General features: G+C 59.4%; 1 protein-coding gene across 3 annotated transcripts in view; it reads left to right on the top strand.

The window, feature by feature from the left end:
* Nucleotides 1–14367, top strand: part of ABCA3 (ATP binding cassette subfamily A member 3) — a 40760-nt gene extending 26393 nt beyond the window's left edge. For all 3 annotated transcript variants that reach the window (XM_055409243.2, XM_055409245.2, XM_055409244.2), the window contains exons 18-33: nt 228–378; nt 2083–2181; nt 3493–3679; nt 4438–4741; nt 5070–5343; nt 6911–7115; nt 7706–7925; nt 8204–8362; nt 8610–8782; nt 9258–9386; nt 9534–9728; nt 11437–11624; nt 12055–12225; nt 12456–12646; nt 12766–12839; nt 13180–14367. In XM_055409243.2, coding sequence (XP_055265218.2) covers nt 228–378; nt 2083–2181; nt 3493–3679; nt 4438–4741; nt 5070–5343; nt 6911–7115; nt 7706–7925; nt 8204–8362; nt 8610–8782; nt 9258–9386; nt 9534–9728; nt 11437–11624; nt 12055–12225; nt 12456–12646; nt 12766–12839; nt 13180–13311 — 2852 coding nt within the window. In that variant the 3' untranslated portion in view covers nt 13312–14367. The remainder of the gene's footprint in view (nt 1–227; nt 379–2082; nt 2182–3492; nt 3680–4437; nt 4742–5069; nt 5344–6910; nt 7116–7705; nt 7926–8203; nt 8363–8609; nt 8783–9257; nt 9387–9533; nt 9729–11436; nt 11625–12054; nt 12226–12455; nt 12647–12765; nt 12840–13179) is intronic.
* Nucleotides 14368–15892: the final 1525 nt, after the last annotated feature.

Raw genomic sequence — 15892 nt, forward strand, 5'->3', positions numbered from 1 at the left:
TGCGCAGCACCGGGTCCCCCAGCAGTGCTCCCGATCGAGGGCGAGGTGAGGGGAGCTGAGCCCCTTGTGACAGCCCGGAGGCACCCTGAGGGGCATCGAGTCCATTTCACTTGCCCCTGCTCTGCAGCCCCTTCCCCAGGAGCCTGCCCCCTCCCCAGGGAGCCCGGGGCCTTGGGTGAACCCCACTGGACTCACTGGGTGAGGACTGAACACTCTGGGGTGTTCAGGCGCAGGCTACCACATGACGCTGGTGAAGGAGCCTCACTGCAACCCCGAGGGCATCTCCCGGCTGGTCCAGCACCACGTCCCCAACGCCACCCTGGAGAGCAGCGCCGGGGCAGAGCTGTCGTTCATTCTTCCCAAGGAGAGCACGCACAGGTACATACATGTCCCAGAACACACACAGGTACGTGTGTGTCCCAGAACATGCACAGGTACATACGTGTCCCAGAGCACGCACGGGCACATGTGTGTCCCAGAGCATACACAGGTACATATGTGTGCCAGAGCACTCACAGACATGTGTGTCCCAGAGCACGCACAGGGACATATGTGTCCTAGAGCACACATAGGCACACATCCTAGAGAGAGCACACACAGGTACATACACGTCCCAGAACACACATAGCAGCAGATCTGAGAAGGGGGCTCAGTGGGACTTAAAGGGCCTATGTGTGAGACACACACCCTGCACCTGTGGGCTTGGCCAGGGTCACTCTCAGCTCCTGGGCTGGTGATGGTTGGTACCTGGTGACTCCACTTGCTGGGCCCGGGGTGCCAAGCCTCCCTGTGCATCAGGTCTGTACCCGAGGAGAAGGGTGGTCCTCACAAGGTGCTGGGTGCACTGGTGCTCTCCATGCGTGGCTTGCTTCTCACGTCGCAGCCACTCAGGGTTGGTATGCAGCTGTGAACTCAGATATCTTCTTGGTCTCGTAGTCTGAGCCATGGACACATGCAGACTCCCCATGTGGGCAGGTAAAAACAAAACTTCTGATTCACATGCAGAAACTTTAGAATAGAAAACTTACAGGTGCATTAATGTTGCTACAAGCCTGATTGAGCAATGTGGTTTTAATCACGGCAGTGTTTCCTGACTTAGATGTACTATAATTTGTTTTAACACCTACTCTGTCATCACATATTCATGTTTTACAGACACACACACGCAAATATGCTAATGCACATCTTTCTAGAAAACTCTGTTGAGGTCTCCAGTGGCCCCTTAGGGTAGATCCCCAGCAGTGGGGTACATGTTACCAGACTCCCCCCTAGACAGGTGTTGAGTTTGACTTCCTCAGCAGCAGGACGGGGGAGGGTCCGTTTTATAGACACCAGCTTTGAGTCGGACTTCTCTTCATTACTTGTGTGTCTCATGGGTGGAAATGGCCCACACTGCGTATTTATCATCTTGTGTTTCTCCCACTCCTGCTGGAAGGAGATTGGCCACTTCCGGTGCTTACTGGGCGCTAAGCGTCACTTCTGGCTGTTGCATGTCCCAGTCCTGTGTAGTCAGTATTAACATCAACCGTTTGTGTTGTACCTTTTTTCCAATTCATTGCTGCCTTCTAATTTTGTGAGAGGTTTTTCCCTTGCAGGTATTTTACATCAAATGGGTTCTATCTTTTCCTTGGTGATTTCTCCTTAGAAAGGACTTCTGTGTCCTACAAGTCCATGAATATTCCCCAATTTCTTTTGGTTTGGTCTGTGACTTCATGTAGGTGTGTGCTATCAAAGAGTGCCTTACAGGCCCAAGTACCCAAGTGTGGGGACTTCCCTGGCAATTTGACAGTTGGGATTCGGTGCTTTCACTGCTGGGTTCAATCCCTGGTCAGGGAACTGAGATCCCACAAGCCACACAGCATGGCCAAAAAAAAAAGATTATTTAAAAAAAAAATTCTATATTGGGGGGAGGAATGGGGACAGGGGAAGACAAAGCTGCACTTTTTTACTGAGACACCATTTCCAGGAGCTCACCTTCCTTTGCCCCTCCCCCACACTGCACGGAGGCGATTATTTAGGAACAGATCATCTAGAAAGTCACTGAGAAGCGACTTATCACCCTGGTCTCTTTTTTTTTTTCAGGTTTGAAAGTCTTTTTGCTAAACTGGAGAAGAAGCAGAAGGAGCTGGGCATCGCCAGCTTCGGGGCCTCTGTCACCACCATGGAGGAAGTCTTCCTCCGGTCAGTACTCGTTCATCTGTGTCCGTCGGGGGCTCAGCCCTGCGGGTGGCTTTTCTAAAGGGGGATGATAAAGCAGTGCCCTTGACTGTCATCTGGAACATCTGTCCGAGGTAGACCCGCAGCCCGGAGTGGCAGGAGGGCAGCAGGCTGGCCATCAGGGCCTGAGCTCACATCTGCAGGGCCCTGTTAGTAACACCGGCACAGACTTGGCCAGCTTCCCGACACGCGGGTGACTCAGACCGCACAGCAGTGGAACTCATGCCCAGACGCTCCACTCCCACCGTGTGTGTCGGCCCCTCCCCGGGCCCCTCCCGGGAGCTCTTCTAGAGTTCACGTGATCATCCCCAGGCATGTCTCCTTCTGTAGTGAAGATGCGAAATTTAGCCTTCACCCCCCAGAACTGCGGCATGGGCTCCAGACAATTAACACATTGGTCAAGCATTTCTTGAATGCTTTATTCAGCAGATACAGTGCTAAGAACAAGAAATACAAAAATAAATGTTATGCAGATTTTTTCCCTTGGGGCTCACACAGACTAGAGGAGACAACAGCATCAGTGAATATGAATACATGGGTGCACAGGTTGGGTGGCTCCCGGCCTCAGTGCAGCCCCCCACGCAGCCCAAGGCCATGACTCCGAGCTCTGCCACCCGAGGACCTGCCAGCTTTGCCCCCACTCGCCCCCCACATGTACTTCTAAGTAGCTCAGTTGGTAAAGAATCTGCCTGCAATGCAGGAGACCCGGGTTCAATCCCAGGTTCAGGAAGTACGCTGAATAAGGAAATGACAACCCACTCCAGTACTCTTGCCTGAAGAATTCCATGGCCAGAGGAGCCTGGCGGGCTACAGTCCATGGGATCACCCCCCACATGCACTGTCACGCCCGCCCCGAGGTGGCCCCTCCCAAGATACACTCTTCTGCCTCCTGGTCTCGGCATGCAGTGAGCCCTAACCTGCAGGTCTCCACACTGGCAAGCCCTCCCCACACTGCCGTTGTGCCCTGTGCCCCGTCCTGTCCCTCTGGACAGTCTGTGGCATAAATGCTGACCATAGTCAGTCTCCCCAGGAGACCAGGGCCCTCAGGATCAGGGCCTGCCTGGTTGTCTCTCTCTCTCCTGGGCTTTGCCTGGTCTCCACAGCTGGCATCCTGGAGATAGGCAGGGATGAGTGAGTGAATGGGCACACAAAGGCCCAGCTGGCAGAACAGATGGCCGTTTGCCTTAGTGCCCCTGACAGTCACGGGCTTTCCATCTCTCTGCCTGCTCCCTCCCTGAGGAGCCTGTCCTGATGTGGCCTCCATGTTTCGGCCAGGGTCGGCAAGCTGGTGGACACCAGCATGGACATCCAAGCTATCCAGCTCCCTGCTCTGCAGTACCAGCATGAGAGGCGGGCCAGCGACTGGGCTGTGGATGGCCACCTGTGTGGGGCCATGGACCCAACCGACGGTGTCGGCGCACTGATTGAGGAGGAGTGCACCGCTGTCAGGCTCAACACTGGGGTGAGAGCATGGGAGCGTCAGAGGCCGCGAGGGCAAACACGGGCATCCAGAGGGTCCGGGCCCCCGGGAAGAGGGCAAGCCGCAGCTCATGCTCCTGAGGGCTGGCCCAGAGAAGGAAAACCCGGCGCGTTTTAACTGAGTACCCACCACTTCTCATTGTTCTAACTTGGCCACTCACGAATAAGGGCAAACGCCGCTCATAAGGCTGACGGCGCCCCGTGTACATATGCCCTGTACCTGGCGAGACAGAGGCAGCCATGGGCATGTTTTATAGACAGGAAGCTGAGGCCTGGGCCGAGGTCTCCTGGGCAGCTCACAGTGGAGCTGGGCTCTGGTCCCTGCCAGCCTGACCTGCACAGTGAAGGATTGAGCATGGGGAATACAGGCAGCGGGAGGCTTGTCCACCTGCTCTGCTGTGAGCACAGCCGGAGTCTTCCAACCAGCAGGGATGCAAGGCCTCGGCCTTGGCTCCTCTCTGGGGTAGCACAGGGTCCCCTGACATCCTTGGATGATGAAATAGCGCCTGCCCTGCTGCCACAGCTGGTGTGAGGCCCCAAGGCCCAGGGGACACCTACAGGGAGGTGCTCTCATGGGTCCTCCATGTCAGGGCCCGGGCCCTGGGGGGAGGCCCAGGACCCAGTGCGCCACTGTCAGCCAGAGGCCCCTAGGCCCGCGTGGGGACCACGCATGCTGCTGGGGGCAGGGGCAGGGCTGGCCCGGGCTGGCAGCTGTGTCACCCCTGTCCCCCTCTGTCGCAGCTGGCCCTCCACTGCCAGCAGTTCTGGGCCATGTTCCTGAAGAAGGCTGCCTACAGCTGGCGCGAGTGGAAGGTGGTGGCGGCCCAGGTCCTGGTGCCCGTGACGTGCCTCACCCTGGCCCTCCTGGCCATCAACTACTCCTCTGCGATCTTCGATGACCCCCTCCTGAAGCTAACCCTGGGCGAGTACGGCCGCACTGTCGTGCCCTTCTCGGTCCCCGGGACCTCTCGGCTGGATCAGCAGCTGTCGGAGCATCTGAAAGACATGCTTCAGGCCGAGGGCCAGGAGCCTCGAGAGGTGCTGGGTAAGGGGCGTCTTGGGAGGATGCCCCGGGGGGCTCGGGGGCGTGGCATGTGCTGGCAGAGCCCCCTTCTCACCCATGTGGAGGATGCAGAAGGAAGAGCTTGTGGCTATGGGGGTGCCCCCCCAGGCCTGCAGCCTTGGGTCCTGTGGTTCCCACCCCGTGGCCCCACAGCCCCTGGACAGTGTGCGGGTGGAAGGTGATGTGTCCTTTCTGTGGTTCCTGCGGCCCTTCAGGACAGGCAGTCAGAGCGGGGCCTTGGTTGGCCGCCAGCCTTGAGCCGGTCGTCCATGCCACTGACCCTGCTGTTGCCCCTGCCACCACCACACAGGTGACCTGGAGGAGTTCCTGATTTTCAGGGCCTCGGTGGAGGGGGGAGGCTTCAATGAGCGGTGCCTAGTGGCAGCGTCCTTCAGAGACACGGGCGAGCGCACGGTCGTCACCGCCCTGTTCAACAACCAGGCGTACCACTCCCCCGCCACTGCGCTGGCCATCGTGGACAACCTCCTGTTCAAGCTGCTGTGCGGCCCCCGGGCCTCCATCACAGTGTCCAACTTCCCCCAGCCCCGGAGCGCCCTGCAGGCTGCCAAGGACCAGTTCAATGAGTATGTGCCCTGTCCCACCCCCCCAGGACTCCGTCCCCGAGTGCTCAGGACCTGCTCCTAGCACCAGGACTGACCACATCTGCACCCGAGGCACTGCTGGGCTCCCCACTACGGGGACCCCAACCCCACACCCTCCCCAGCCTTCCACATACAACCTTTCCTGGGACAGCAGAGACTTTGGGGAGACCCCAGCCCATGCACACCTAGGCCTCACCAGAGACTCCTGTGGATTTGGAGCGTACTGCACACTCTTCCCAAATCTGCACGCGGCTCTTGCTGACCTATGTCCTGGGGGTGCGACCTTCAGTGCCTGGCGTGTGTGTGTGTGTCGCTGCCCCTCAGTGGCCTCAAGTCTGGGACCACCTCAGGCATCTCTGTCCTTGGCCTTGTCACCTTCGTGTGTGTAGGACTCTTCTCTTCCCCGTTGCAGAGCCCCTAGACCTCTGGGGACCAACCAGATGAAGCCAGAAAAGTCTCTTCATTGCAGAACATTCGCCCCACCTCAGGGCAGTTCATTGATGGGGCTTTCATCGCCACCTCCCATTTTAGACTGCCTCTGGCCCTTCGGTGCCCTCCTCCCCCTCCGCCCCCTCTCGACCCCACTGTGAAAGCAGAGACGGGGTGGCAGTCCTCTGTTCTCGCTGCACCAGGGGTCAGGCTGGGGAGTTGGGCTTAGCACGGAGAAAGTGGATGAAAGCAGGAGTTTTTCTTTTGCTGGAACAGCTCTAGGAGATATGACCCACCTGCCATATGGTTCGCCTGTTCACGGTGCACAATCGAATGGTTTCTAGTACATTGAGTCATGGAGCCATCACCACAATATAGTTTTATCGAATATTTTCATCATCCTCAAGGAACTGCGGCACCGTGGCAGTCACTCCCTGTTCCTCTTCCCTCCACCTCTAAGCAGCCAGGAGTCGGCTCTCTGTCCCTGTGGTTTACCTGTCCTGGACATTTCCCATAGGTGGAATCAGACACTGTGTGGCCTTGAGTGACTGGCTTTCACTGTTGAGGCTCATCCTCATGTGCCAGCACTTCATCAGTTCAGAGCATTCCCCACCCCAGCACCACGTGTTGAAACGTTCAGAGGTTGGGGAGGGGGCAGTTTAAGCTACAGAATGACGCTGTCGGCGCTGGTTTCTGATAGGTGTTGCTGGCACCTGAAGGTCCTGCCCACTCGAGAACGATGAGTGCCCCAATGCCACGCCCAATGGCAGATCTGACCCAGGCTGCCACAGAGCTGGGCGGAAGTGTCAGATCCACACCTGAGTGTCTGTGGGGAGTGGGTGCACAGGGAACAGATGGAAGGCCACTGGGAGGGCAGCAGTGCCATCACTGTGGACGGGATGCCCAGAAGGGGAACTGTTCCTGGGCGGAGTAGGGGGATGCAGTTTTCCTGGTGCGGAGACCCCTGAGGCTCTGGATTCTTCCTTAACCCCCTTTAGTGGCTGAGTCACTGCATCACCCGCTTTGGGCAGTAGTGAGCCAGCACTGGATAGCCCAGCTGCCCGGACGTGCTGTGCTCTATCCCTGACCTGTCCTGTGCCCTCCCCGACTCCCACCACAGAGGCCGGAAAGGATTCGACATCGCCCTCAACTTGCTGTTCGCCATGGCATTCCTGGCCAGCACATTCTCCATCCTAGCAGTCAGCGAGAGGGCTGTCCAGGCCAAGCATGTGCAGTTCGTGAGCGGTGTCCACGTGGCTACTTTCTGGCTCTCGGCTCTGCTGTGGGACCTCCTGTCCTTCCTCGTACCCAGTCTGTTGCTGCTGGTGAGCTGCGTGGCGCTGGGGCCTTTCCCCGCGCGTCTGGGGTTGGGGGGAGCCTACAGAATCACCCTGGGCTCCCTGCGAGTGCTGGCGGCTCCGCCCCTGCTGCGGGAGGTGGGTGGGAAGGCCCTGGCAGCCCCGCCCGTCTTCACGCCCCGCCCTCCACCTTCATGCCCGCCCCTCCCTTCTTCACCCGCCCCCCAGTCCCCGCCAGTCATCGCGCCTCGCCCCTCCTGTCTTCATGCCCCGCCTCCTCCGCGCTCCACCTCCTGTCTTCACGCCCCGCCCCTCCCTTCTTCACCCGCCCCAGTCCCCGCCTATCATCGCGCCTCGCCCCTCCTGTCTTCTTCACGCCCCGCCTCCTCCACGCTCCACCTCCCGTCTTCATGCCTCGCCCCCCCCCCCCCCCGCCTTCACGCCCCACCCCTCCCATCTTCACCACCCCGACCCCGCCTGTCTTCACGCCACACCCCCTCCCTTCTTCACGCCCCACACCTTCTGTCTTCACGCCCCGCTGCCCCCACCTCCCTTTGGGAGGTGGGGCCTAGGGGCTGCTGGGTCGGGACTCACGCACCCTGTTTGTGCCACTGCAGGTGGTGTTCAAGGCTTTCGACGTGCATGCCTTCACGCGGGACGGGCATGTGGCCGACACCCTGCTGCTGCTCACGCTCTACGGCTGGGCCATCATACCCCTCATGTACCTGATGAGCTTCTTTTTCTCCGGGGCGGCCACCGCCTACACGCGGCTGACAATATTCAACATTCTGTCGGGCATCGCCACCTTCCTTGTTGTCACCATCATGCGCATCCCAGGTGGGCGCCAGGAGCCCACCCCCTCACCCACTCGGTGACCCGCAGAGCCGCTCAACCAGCCGGCACCCTGGCCAGCCGTGCTGCAGCCCCTGTGCCCAGGCGGCCCTGCCGCACGGCACCTGTGCACCCGCACCAGCAGGAGAGCAGGCCCGGTGCCATATCCCTGGGGCAGGCGCAGCTGGGCTGCGTGGGGGACTCCGGACACCAGCTTTTTTGCACCGCACGTGCAGGCGCAGTGTGTCCTCCCACGCTGACTGGCCTGTGCTCCCTCCCCACAGCGGTCAAGTTAGAAGAGCTTTCCAGAACCCTGGACCGCGTGTTCCTGGTGCTTCCCAACCACTGCTTGGGGATGGCGGTGAGCAACTTCTACCAGAACTACGAGACCAGACGGTACTGCACCTCCTCCGATGTGGCGGCCCACTACTGCCGGAAATACAGTGAGTGTCCAAGCCTTACTCCGGTTGAACCCCTCACAGGCACAAGGGCCACCTCGAAGGTGAAGCCGCCAAAACGTGGGCAGTGCTTTGGTCCCCATGTGGCTGTGAGACGCCCTCGGAGGCCCAGTGCACCCCACCTGTGCAGTCTTCACTTCAGGGTCGCAGAGAGAGGGCTGGGGGTGCTGGGTCCCCCGGAGGGGAGGGGTACTCCAGGCCACGGGTGCAGGACCCTGTCCATGTTGCACAGACATCCAGTACCAGGAGAACTTCTACGCGTGGAGCACCCCGGGGGTCGGCAGGTTCGTGACCTCCATGGCCGCCTCGGGGTTTGCCTACCTCACCCTGCTCTTCCTCGTGGAGGCCGACCTGCTGTGGAGGCTGAAGACCTGCCTTTGTGCCTTCCGGAGGAGGCAGGCGCTGGTGAGTTGCCCGTCGGGCCTCCAGCTGCTCTGCCGGGAGGCACCCTGCCACCGAGGTCGGCCTTCCTTGGGGCCACTGGGCAGGGAGTCCACCGGCAGCACTCACAGCGTCTCCTGGGGCTCTCTGAAGCCATGGGTCGAGGGAGCCTGGGGCCTCGGGGATCTCAGTCTCCCCGGAGACCTGGGGACCGCAGCACCCTCGTGTTTGTCACATATATTTCCTCACCAAACAAAACCTGCCGAGACAGCATTTGCAGGACAGGTGGCCCCAGGGCTAATGGGGCAAAGACACTAGGCTTTTCTAAGGAAAGGGGTGTGTGTCTCCTCGGGGCCAGTGTCAGCCCTGATGGCCGACCAGCTCTCCTTGTGGGAGACCTGAGTTGGCCCGCGCGGGGCTGAACTGGGGTGAGCGGCCTCCCACGGGAACGGACCCCTCTGGGGAGCTCACCCCGGCGGTCTCTTTTCCAAACAACTAGACAGAAGTGTATACCCGGACGGCGGCGCTCCCTGAAGACCAGGACGTGATGGACGAAAGGAACCGCATCCTGTCCCCCAGCCCGGACTCCCTGCTGGACACGCCTCTGATCATCAAGGAGCTCTCCAAGGTGAGGCGGCCCGCCCCGGCTCGTCCTGGCCCCGCCCCCGGCTGCCCCCACCCAGACTGCCGTGCTCCGCCCCACCCCTGCTGGCCCTGCCCCTGGCCCGCCGGCTGGCCCCGCCTTCTCATGGGTGTGTTCTCCGCGCACGCGCAGGTGTACGAGCTGCGGGCGCCGCTCCTCGCAGTGGACAAGGTGTCCCTCGCGGTCCAGAAAGGGGAGTGCTTCGGCTTGCTGGGCTTCAACGGAGCCGGGAAAACCACGACTTTCAAAATGCTGACCGGGGAGGAGACCATCACCTCTGGGGACGCCTTTGTTGGGGGCTACAGCATCAGCTCTGACATCGGGAAGGTGGGTGCGGCCAGGGAGGCAGGGATAAGGCTGGTCTCTGGCTCGCATCTCAGGGACAGCAGGACAAGGCAGTGGCCGTGGCCAGAGCTAAGCAAGTGGTGGAGAGACGGGTGAGGCTATATCAGAGGCCGGGGCCAGAAGGGACCAGGTGCAGCAGGAGGGCAGGCTGAGACTGGGTCCCCCCCAACCCCGTACTAGTGACATCTCTGAACCTGGACACAGAGCGGCATCCACAGAACTCTGCCCTCTCAAAAGGACTCCAGTCTGTGTGCACAGTGACGGCAATGGTGCCCTGGGCCATTCAAACCAAGAACCAAAAGCTGGATGAAAGGTTAACCTTAAACCACGTGGTTGAGATCATGGAAGAGCGAGAGGCTTAGTGACGAGCCCCAGCTGGAGTCTGCAAGCAGGAGCCACCCCTTCACAGAAGAGACTCTGGCCCCTGAGACTTGGGCGTGGGTTAAGGACCTTATTGTGTGTAGGGGGCAGAAACGAAGAGCCACACCTCTGGGTTAGCATGAAGCAGGCCGTCCTGCTCTTGGGGACTGTGTGGACAGTTCCCCGTGTGCTGAGCATGGCAGTGGAAGGAGCAGAGAAGGGCCTGTGCCCGGGAATGACAGCATCTACTGAACCAGCATCCGAGGCTCCCAGTCAGCCATGCCCCGACCGCAGCACACAGAGCACTCTCTCTGCAGGAAGGCTTTCATCCTGGACCTCCGAGAACCCCTCACATAGTATTTCAAGGCCTGTGAATGGCACACAAGCAAAGCAGACAGAAGGGACCCCATGCTGTGGCTGGAGCCCACAGACACCAGGGCTTTGTAGGGGATCAAGCCCACCACTTTTTATTTGCAGTTACCAGACCCAGATTATAAAACAACCATCTGTCCTGTGTTCAGAGAAATAAACAAGATTGAAAAGGCATGCAAGGAAGAGGGATCTATAAATGTGGTCCAGGAAACACAGGCCAGGATGAGGAGCCTGAGACACGTTTACTCTGCGCTCCAGTTGGAAGAGAATAGGGGAGAGACAGTAACTGCCACGGTCACAGCCAAGAAGGTCTCCAAACCAGTTAAGACCAGATCTTGGAAGCCTGAGAACCCAGAGGAGGTTAAAGAAAAAGAAATCCCATCTCTGGAATCCACAGAACCCACGCATGCTTGTGCCCACCAGCTGCTGAGCGTGGCTGGAAATGGAGATCAGCCATGCGGCGTTCTGGCTTTGCCAAATGTGGCCACTCACCTGAGACCAGCTGCCGTGCCGTCTGCCTAGGCTATACTCGCCCCAAAGGTGTCGCCAACAAACATCTCTTAATAGAGGGAGAAAGAGAAAGTCCCAGCACATGTTAGGCATTTGTTAAACATCCGATGAACTACAGAGTGGATATCTTTCAGCTGTAAAGCATTGCGTAGACACGGTCACTTTGTACAATCAATGCATTCCTGTAGCTGTCCGCCCCCTTGCTGTCCAGGGTATACCGGCCATTAGCCAGTCTCTGACCCCTGATTGGGGGGCAATCTGGGTCCCAGTGCCCCCGGCCCTCACTGAGCCAGGCAAGCCTCTCCAGTTTCCCCACCGAAGTGCCACTTGGCAAGTTTTGGCGGAGGGTAGCCACCAGGGCCAGTGCATCAGCTGAGGGACCACCTTGGGGAGATCTCCTAAGAGAAGTCTTCTGACCCGCCAACTCCCTGCTGTGCTCCAACCCCAGGTGCGGCAGCAAATCGGCTACTGTCCCCAGTTCGATGCCCTGCTGGACCACATGACGGGCCAGGAGACACTGGTCATGTTTGCCCGGCTCCGGGGCATCCCTGAGCGCCACATCGGTGCGTGCGTGGAGAACACACTGCGGGGTCTACTCCTGGAGCCGCACGCCAACAAGCTGGTCAGGACGTACAGGTGTGCCTCAGTCCCGGTGACCCCAGACCTTCCCAGGGTGGGGTTGGGGTATCCTTTACCATAGAGCAGGGGCATATGGGTCAGGGGCTCCCACCCATTGTTCCATGATCCACAGGGATATGGCGGCAAGGCCCAGGCAGCGCTAGATGAGAAGGGCTACCCTGCAGGTACTCCCCGCTGGAGGCACGGCTGGGCCCCCAGTCAGGCCCCCTTGGGTGCAGATAGGCAGTGGTACTGCTCTCTGCGGGTTGCAGGACGACCCCTTAGGCACAGCTCTTCAGGGCCTCCTGCTCTGTGAGGTGGGCCTTCCAGGCACGTTCACCTTATTCCTTCCCGGGGGCTTTGCCATCCCTGGGCTCCATCCTTTGCTGGACCTGGAACCCTACACTAACTGTCAGCCTTGCCTTCCCCCATGCCCTCTTGGCCCCAGTGGCGGCAACAAGCGCAAGCTCAGCACTGGCATTGCCCTGCTGGGAGAGCCTGCGGTCATCTTCCTGGATGAGCCATCCACTGGCATGGACCCTGTGGCCCGGCGTCTGCTCTGGGACACCGTGGCACGGGCCCGAGAGTCCGGCAAGGCCATCGTCATCACCTCCCACAGGTTCAGCCAGGATGGGGGCTGTGGGACGGGTGGGCCAGGAGGGGCTGGGTGGACAGAAGACCTGTCAGCCTCTGGTGAAGAGTCTGTGAGGCGGGTGGGCCACACCTTGAGTGTGGGAATCAGGAACAGCTTGATCTGGGCATCAGCACTTTCCCAGGTGCACGATTCTGACGTGGAGGGCAGGCGTCAGCATCTCTGCTGCTATATCAGGCTCCACCTCTTCTCCCCAGCATGGAGGAGTGTGAAGCCTTGTGCACCCGGCTGGCCATCATGGTGCAGGGTCAGTTCAAGTGCCTGGGCAGCCCACAGCACCTCAAGAGCAAGTTTGGCAGCGGCTACTCCCTGCGGGCCAAGATGCGGCGCGACGGGCAGCAGGAGGCCCTGAAGGAGTTCAAGGCGTTCGTGGGCCTGACCTTCCCAGGTGTGTGCCGCAGGGGGCGCAGTGCGTCTGTGCATCCCTGAGCACGATCCCAGGGCCAACGCCGCCCTCCCCTGGCCGTCAGCCTGGCTCTCAGGGGACATGGTCTCTCCTTTGTGCAGGCAGCGTCCTGGAGGATGAGCACCAAGGGATGGTCCACTATCACCTGCCCAGCGCTGACCTCAGCTGGGCGAAGGTGAGCTTGGGCCCCAGCAGGCCCCCAGCCATCACTCCTCCACTCTCTCCAAGGAACAATCGCGTTCAGTTTCTGCTCTAACACTCAACCCAATACTTACTAGGTTTGGGGTGTTTATAGCCAAAATATCTGAAATAGGGGGGAAAAATCGGTTGAAAAAGGGAACTTGCAGAGGGACCACAGCTGGGAAGAGTCAGGGTGGGGTGTGGTGCCCAGGCCTGCTCACCCCAGACAGGGGTGGGATTTCTGGTGCCCTCCCCACTCACGATGGCCAGAGGACTCCCAGACCCACCAAGGCGCCAGGCCCTGCCGCCTGACAGCGGCTTCTGCACTCCCCCAGGTGTTTGGCGTTCTAGAGAAGGCCAAGGAGAAGTACGGGGTGGGCGACTACTCTGTAAGCCAGACCTCGCTGGAGCAGGTTTTCCTGAGCTTCGCCCACCTGCAGCCATCCACCGAGGACGCGGGTCCATGAGGAACCAGGCACTCAGTGGGCGTCCTCTCCCTCCTTGCCCACCCCGCCCCGCACCTCTCTTCTGATCGCTGTTCTCTACGCCGGAGATGAGAATCCAGGCACAGCATGGACTGGGTGTGTCGCTGCCCTCAAGCTGAGAAGCAGCACAGGCGGGCCTGCGTCTCAGGTGGTCCCGAGCCCGCTCTCCAGAATCACAATCGTCTGTGCGGAGGGCACAGCCAAACCCTCACGTTCGCACCTAGTCCAGCGGGAGGCTGGCAGGCCAGGGCAGCCAGCTCATGGGCTGCCTGGGTATGGACAGAGGGGTGCCCGTCGCTATCCCCAGGGGCCACGTGGCCAGATTAGGCGCTGAGGTCTTGGCTCCCAGCATGGCCGTGTGTCCTGGGAGCCCCTCTCCAGAGAGCATGGACGCTGCACCAGACAGAGCCAGCCCTGCCCCCGGCGTCATCCCACTGGCGTCTTCCAGGGGGATGCCATAGGCCGAGAAGCCAGTCGGGGACCACCTGGGACCGAGCGGCCATCCGTGGAGGGCGCACCTAATGCGCAGTGATTGTCTGGAAAATAAAGGCTGGGAGGAAAGGCAACCGTGGTCTGTGAGTCACGAGATGGGCCCACGGCCCCGGCACCCACCCAGCCCCAGACAAGCCTCCTGTATCAAGTTCTAGATGAGAGCAGGGGTACTTCTTGGTGGTCCAGTGGTTAAGACTCCACACTCCCAATGCAGGGGTGCTCAGGTTTGATCCCTGCTCAGGGAACTAAGATCCCACATGCTGCAAGGCATAGCCCAAAAAAAAAAAAACAAAACAGACGAAAGCGAGAGCTCGTTTTTCTAAATTTGCTGTAGATTTATAGAACTCACTGCTGTGGAAGAAGCCTAAACTACAAGTACAAAAGCAGGTTGGATAAATGGCCACTCGACAGACCTTCCATCCATGGTGAGGAAAGAGGAAGGCAGGGTTGGTGGAGGAGGATGAGGATTTGGGTGAGCCAGGGGCCTCTGGCTCCAGGGCTGCTGGTAGGCTCAACACCATTTTCCAGAAGTGTCTTCGGCGTCAGCTCCCTTTTGGTGGGTGCATCCTTATTTCTTACAGCTTTCTAAATTCCTGTGATTTGAATCTCTGAGCCTTTTACAGTTCATTAGAATTCACGGGCTTAGAAGAGATTTGGTTTTGGTTCATCTGGTACAGTTTCAACTTTGCACTTTTATTAGTCTCTCGAAGTTTATGAATGCTGAAAATAATTTCCAGTAGCTGTCACTCCCTTTAAGGATCTTCAAAACATTTTCATTTAGTTGCGTGTTAAATACACACGGGTGGTTGCAGCCCTGAATGTTGCCCAGCAGCAAACGTCCGAGAGCAGCTTATCTGCAGGTACATGGCTGCTGCGGCCAGGTTGGGTTTGCTGGTTCTGAGTGGAGAACAGAGGCCAGCAGAGCCAGGCTGCGTGTCCCCAGCAGCCCTCTTGTAGGGCATCCTGGCCTTGTTTTTAACCTTAACCCCTATACTAAAAATTTAGAAATTGGTCATTTTTCCCTTCAGTGACACAAAACACAGTGTGAGGAAAGGTGCTCAGGGCTGAAGGGCACCATGTGTGAGGCACACACACAGATCAGACGGCACAGGCCCAGGTAGAGGTGAGTTTGCTGACGGGAGATGAGGTGGGGACGCGTGGAGGAGACTGGCAGGATGAGAACGTGGCTCTGGTGATCCGAAACCCCATCAGCAGGTGTGGAAAGGAGGGTGGAGGCATAGTCTAGCTGCAGCAGCGGGGACCAGAGGGGGCACACACGGCAGGTGGGAGATGAACCACGCTGCACAGAGCTCTGGCAACTAGGGAAGTCGCTTAGGAGACTCCCCAAGAGCCGCAGATGGGTGCCACTGTTAGGGTCCACGCGGCACCCCTGGGTCATCTGCGAGGCTGCTGGGAACCCAGCATTGGAGCCACGTGTCCTCGAAGAACCAGGATTAGGGCCTCAGAAGCCCTTACCACAGCCTTGGTGGTTTGCTTTGAACTGTGGCAGCTCCAAGCCCAGGGTTGGGGGCAGAACCCGCAGGCTCCCCAACAGGAGGGACAGCCTGTTCCCCCCACATTGTCCACTCTACTCAGACCTCCCAGTCCAGACAGTCCCTAGAGATGCTGGCCCCAAACGGCTGCCACACCCGCCAGGGCCGAGGTCATGCCTTCCTTGCCTACACGGCCTGGTCTCAGCTCCCAAGGGCTAGAGATCGCGACAGGGCTGAGAGCCAGGGCTGTGGAAGAGTCCTGCCCACGGTGTGGCTCAACTGAGACTGTCGGTGGACACAGGGGCCGTCCTTCAGCCTGACGGCTGCACCCAGAACCAAGGGCCCTCAGGAAGAGGGGCGATCATGCCCAGGGTCGGCGAGTGGGCCTGAGGCCAAGCACCTCCTCTGCCTTCACCGTGGGGAAGGGCTGCCAGGGAGACGGTCACCGGAGCAGCCCCTGTGGAATGAGACTGCACTGGGCCTGCTGCACACCAAGAAACCACACCACAGGGGTTTACAAGCGACAAGTGTTTATTTCTCTGCTGAGCACAAAGTCCAGAGAAGACAGGTGTTCCATC

This window comes from Moschus berezovskii, chromosome 27 (assembly GCF_049115385.1).
Source record: "Moschus berezovskii isolate FMDL1 chromosome 27, NW_MosBer_1.0, whole genome shotgun sequence".
NCBI classification, from domain to species: domain Eukaryota; kingdom Metazoa; phylum Chordata; class Mammalia; order Artiodactyla; family Moschidae; genus Moschus; species Moschus berezovskii.